Source organism: Eucalyptus grandis, chromosome 5, assembly GCF_016545825.1.
Source record: "Eucalyptus grandis isolate ANBG69807.140 chromosome 5, ASM1654582v1, whole genome shotgun sequence".
Lineage (NCBI taxonomy): Eukaryota > Viridiplantae > Streptophyta > Magnoliopsida > Myrtales > Myrtaceae > Eucalyptus > Eucalyptus grandis.
Window position 1 is genome coordinate 16,540,172 of NC_052616.1, and position 4,862 is coordinate 16,545,033.

The window sequence follows — 4,862 nt, forward strand, 5'->3', positions numbered from 1 at the left end:
ATAAATGACATCACTGAATCTCATTTTCACTGTCTCCCGGTTTTAGCTGTCTGCACTTTTTGAGTTTCGCCGATCTCAATAGTTGTGATAGAAGTCCATTGTTGGCACACAGAGATAAGCTATTCTACATTTTGATAGTTTTTGTTTTTAGGGGTCAGAACATTTGACTTGAATAAGCATGTGTGGGACTAGTACTGTGTCTACCACTCCCTTCTGCATCTAAACATGATAAGGTGGACACTGACATATGTTCTCTAGCTTCTTAATGTGTTGTTGAGTATTTAGCTTGTTGAAATAATGGATTGTATGAATGAATACTGCAGGAATGGGAGGGAAGGGTGAATGTTCCATGTCCAGCACTCTGACAGTTTCAATTCAAGGCAGTGGATGGGACATTGCTATTGGCAATATTAAAAGTAATGAGAAAGCTGACCGTGCAATCGTCAAGCAAGTAATGTACATTTTCATTGAAAGATTGATCAACTTTATCCCAAGTGTTTAGTAAAATATTTCCATAAATTCTTCATGGTTCCATTGTAGTAACAGCCACAATAAGGTCTCTTTATAATAAGTGTAATCTGCCGCTTGGACTTTTCTCAAGTCAACATATCCTCTGATCTAAAGATAGAATTTTCGTCAAGTTCTTCATTGGCCTCCTTCCTCTTGCTTCGCACCTCTATCTCAGGGTCAAATCTTCTGTACTCGGCATGAAGCACGAGTGGAATTAATTTTCAGAATTTATTTAATCATAAATTTTTTTGAAAGTGGAGCGAAGCCTATTGCAACCTCAATCTGTCTCTTTGCTGAATCATTATTTGAGTTTGACTTAACTATAACTGAGTAAACTGTTTGATGGGTGTATACATCGGTTCATGTCTCCTCTTGCAATGATTAGTTATAATTAAGATACCCTCCTCTGCCGTCTTCCCTCCCTGCTCCACTGACTTCGGTCACGAGCTCTGCGTCCCCGCAAGCTCACTTGCCGAATCTAGGCTTTCTCCTTTGCTACTGTGGATTTTAGTTTTTTGGAGAATTTTTTAAAGATTACGATCGGTTGTAAAGCCGCTCATCACGTCGTCTTTGCGCTTTCATAATGGAAAAGGCTTGATTTCGGCACGAAATTGTTTCCTCATTTCGCTCATGAAAAGAAAAATTGAAATCGTGACCTTCTGCTACGCATTCATAGTTTCAATCAAATTCACTGGAATCTCGCTAGGGGTGATCAATTCCCGGTTCAGTCCGGTTCCAAGGTGGAACCGTACCGGGAGCACCAGTTTCCAAAATTGCAAACCGTGGACCGGACCATCGGTTCCAGTCCGGTCCGGTCAAAAAAAAATCAGCTCTACTTTTTTGCACTAAAGAGTGACCACACTCCGGACCGATCAATCTAATTCGATTCTCGGGCGATTCAACAAAATTAATTACACATGTTTCCACATGCAAAATATTCAAACTTCACTTGTGTAATTCACACTTAACTTTAACCATGAAGGCCATGAACAATTTAGCTAAATGGGGTGCTTGGCTTAGATTTTATAGACAATCTCTCTTCTACTCTTTGAATGTTTAGTCGATGTGAGACTCTTGGAGGCTTGAAGTGCCTTGTGAGTCTCTTGGAGCCTTAGTCCCACATCAAGTAGAAGATAAAACTAAAAAGGAGATTTTTTCTATAAATAAAAGAGTAACAAAGAGGTCTCATGGCCACATAAGAGGTTGCTATCTCAAATTGCAATTTTGGTTGCAATAAGTTATCATGTTTATATATTTTATTAGTTCTATGTATATAAATTATATATACAAAAATTTGTTCGGTCCGGTTCCCACCTTGGAACTAGGAACCGGACTACCGACCGTGGAAATTGCCCAAAACCGGCTAGTTCGGTCCGGTCCGGCCGGTTCCCGGTTCGGGTGATTCCCATTGCACATCCCTAAATCTCACCAAGATTTATCACATTTTGGGTCTGTTTGGATTATTTCGACTTTCAGTTTTGCTCAGAGACGCTTCACTCTGGAGACGGTTTGTCCAATTTCAACTGATTGTTCTCTGGAGACGGTTTGTCCAATTTCAACTTATTGTTTTTTGCTTGTTTAGTGCTGCGGTTCAGAGCAATCGCTGATGGAGCTTTTCCTCTGTGCAGAGCGACCCGTGGGGGAGTTGGAGTGGCTCTCGCGGTTTGTTGACGACTCTTTCGCCAACATCCCAGCGGACTCGCTTGCCGGGACCTGTCTGAGGTCCGCAAAACAAACACACGATCACAAGGGCCAAAGTGATCCCAGCTTGAAGCTGAAGGGAGGCTACAATCAGTCTCTCCACAAAGGCCAGGACTGAATCTTCTAGGGATTTGACAAAGGGCAACAGACAAGGAACAAGAGCGAAGATCTATAGAGGAGAGAGACGACAGACGAGAGAATCACGAACGCAGGTTTTAAGGGTAAAAGGAATAATGGACTAAGTGGGTTGTAAATAGGTTTATAACCTAACTTATTTAAAACTCATTTATTTTGATCTTTCTATAAAGAATCTATTTAAGTTTTTTTTTTATCGAAAGATACGGACATTTCATTCATATGTGAGCAAAGGTACATCCCTTAAACAAGGCATCAATACAGAGTAAGTCCAACATAAGTTGTGGGGGAGAAGAAGCCCAGTTGTGTGGTAGGTTTCCTCGGCCATGGGCCTTCGCGGCCCAGTCAGCTAGGGCATTTGTTTCCCTTCGGTAGTGCAGCACGCTCAGATTGGAGAACAGCGTCTTCAAGGCTACACACTCAGTCAACAAAGCTCGACAATCCCATGGTGGTTCGCGGCATCCGTTGATGGCCTCAACTAGGATGAGATTATCCGACTCAATGATGAGGTAGTCTTCCATCTGTTCTTTCTGTAATAGCTCCCGAAGAGTGTATAACAGAGCTTGGGTCTCTGTTTCAAAGGCAGATCGAGCCCTAACAGTGCGGACGAATCCTCCAAGCAAACTGCCAGAAGAGTCCCGAGCAATACTAGCTATCGCGCCTTCATGGTGTCCACTGGGAAAGGCCCCGTCGAGATTGATCTTTATTATCCCCTGTTGCGGAGGTTCCCAATTCCGATTAGGGTTCAACCATGTCTTCCGAGTAAGTTTTTCAAGCTATGGAATTCGACTGCCTACCTGAGCCATATTAATTGATGCTTGAACCAGATGATCCGGGTGTGGTCGCTGATTTCGAAAAACAAAGAGGTTTCGGGCTTTCCATATATGCCAAAACAAAGCCGCGATCTGCTCAAAAACCGGTACGCCTCTCGTCTGATCCTTCTTCTGGTTGATATGCGTATGAAGCCATGTATCGATGCGCTGTATGCTTTGGTGTGAAACTTTAATTTGCACGCTGTAGTGATTCCATATGTATTTTGTCCATGGACATAGAAGGAATAGATGTTCCGGGGTTTCGGGTATGTTTGATGAGCAGAGTTTACAAAAAGGGTCTGGGATAATCTTCCTGCGATATAAATTCTCTGCTGTAGGTAGAGCATTCTGGCACACAGCCCAAAGAAATACACGAACCTTTGGAGCTATCTGAGTTTTCCAAATCTGTCTCCATAAGGTAGTAGGGGGCTGATAGGATCATGAAGCCTAAGATTGAAACTTGATAGATGCTTTTTGTTTAATAAATTGATAACCACTCTTAACAGTATAACATCCATCTGAAGTTTCTGTCCACACAATTTTGTCCTCGGAGGAGGCTGACGAAAGAGGAATAGATAATATTTCCTCAACAATGTGGTCCTGATAAAATTGTTGCAGTAGAACCTCATTCCACTCATGCTGATTAGGCAGAATAAGGTCCTGCACTTTATTCGGTTCTGTCCTGTTGTATGGTCCACCTAGAACTCCCAATTTCAGCCACTTGTCTTCTCTGATTTTAATCTGGGTACCATTCCCTACTGACCATTGGAGCTTGTCAGTGATAGAATCCCTACCTAGAATAAGACTTTGCCAGCCCCAAGAAGACCTCGTCCCCTTTTTTGTAGACCAGAAACTTGTGTGAGGGAAGTATAATGCTTTGAAAACAGTGCTCCACAAAGAGGAAGGATTAAGAAAAAGTCTCCATGCTTGCTTACCCAATAGAGCTTTGTTAAAGGAGATTAAGTCATGAAAACCTAAACCTCCTTGATCTTTACTCTTTTTAAGAGTTTCCCAGTTTTTCCAATGAACGCCTGATTTGTTGCTACTGTTTTTCCACCAGAACCTTGCTGTTTGTTGTTCCACTACCTTACATATGGATACGGGAAGCTTAAAAATCGTCATAGCATACTGTGGTAGGGCCTGAACCACCGATTTCAATAGAACCTCCTTCCCTCCCTTAGAGATTAGGTTTTCCTTCCACCCCTCCAGCTTAGTATTAACTCTACTTAAGATCCATGAAAACATATCATGTTTAGAAGAGCCCCAATCAGAAGGAATGCCTAAATATTTCCCTGTTCTATCCAAGATTGGAACTCTAAAATCGTTAGCCAAATTAAGTCGAAGGGAATAGGGGCAATTTTTACTCATAAACAAGCCTGATTTGTTTCTGTTTATCTCTTGACTAGTAGCTAGGCAATACTAATTGAGAATGTTGGATAAGTTTTGGCTCTCCCGTAGCCGACCATCAATGAACAGGATGGCGTCATCAGCAAAGAATAAATGTGATAACGTAGGACACCATCGGTTGAGTTTAATGCCTCTTAAATGACCCATAGCAACAGCATTTTGGATAAGAGTAGAGAGTAAATTTGCGACGAGAATGAATAAATAGGGGAGAGAGGGTCACCTTGCCTTAAACCTCGAGATGGGCGAAAATAATGGAGAGATTCCCCATTCGGTTTACACTAAAAGAAGTCGTTGAAA

General features: G+C 42.0%; 1 protein-coding gene across 1 annotated transcript; it reads right to left on the reverse strand.

Annotated features, from left to right (window-relative positions):
* Positions 1-2,564: 2,564 nt before the first annotated feature.
* LOC120293683 lies at positions 2,565-3,152 on the reverse strand. The gene is made up of 2 exons (XM_039313388.1): positions 3,144-3,152; positions 2,565-3,059 (listed from the first exon to the last, which is right to left on the reverse strand). The coding sequence occupies exons 1-2, from the start codon at positions 3,150-3,152 to the stop codon at positions 2,565-2,567; spliced, it is 504 nt and encodes a 167-aa protein (XP_039169322.1).
* Positions 3,153-4,862: the final 1,710 nt, after the last annotated feature.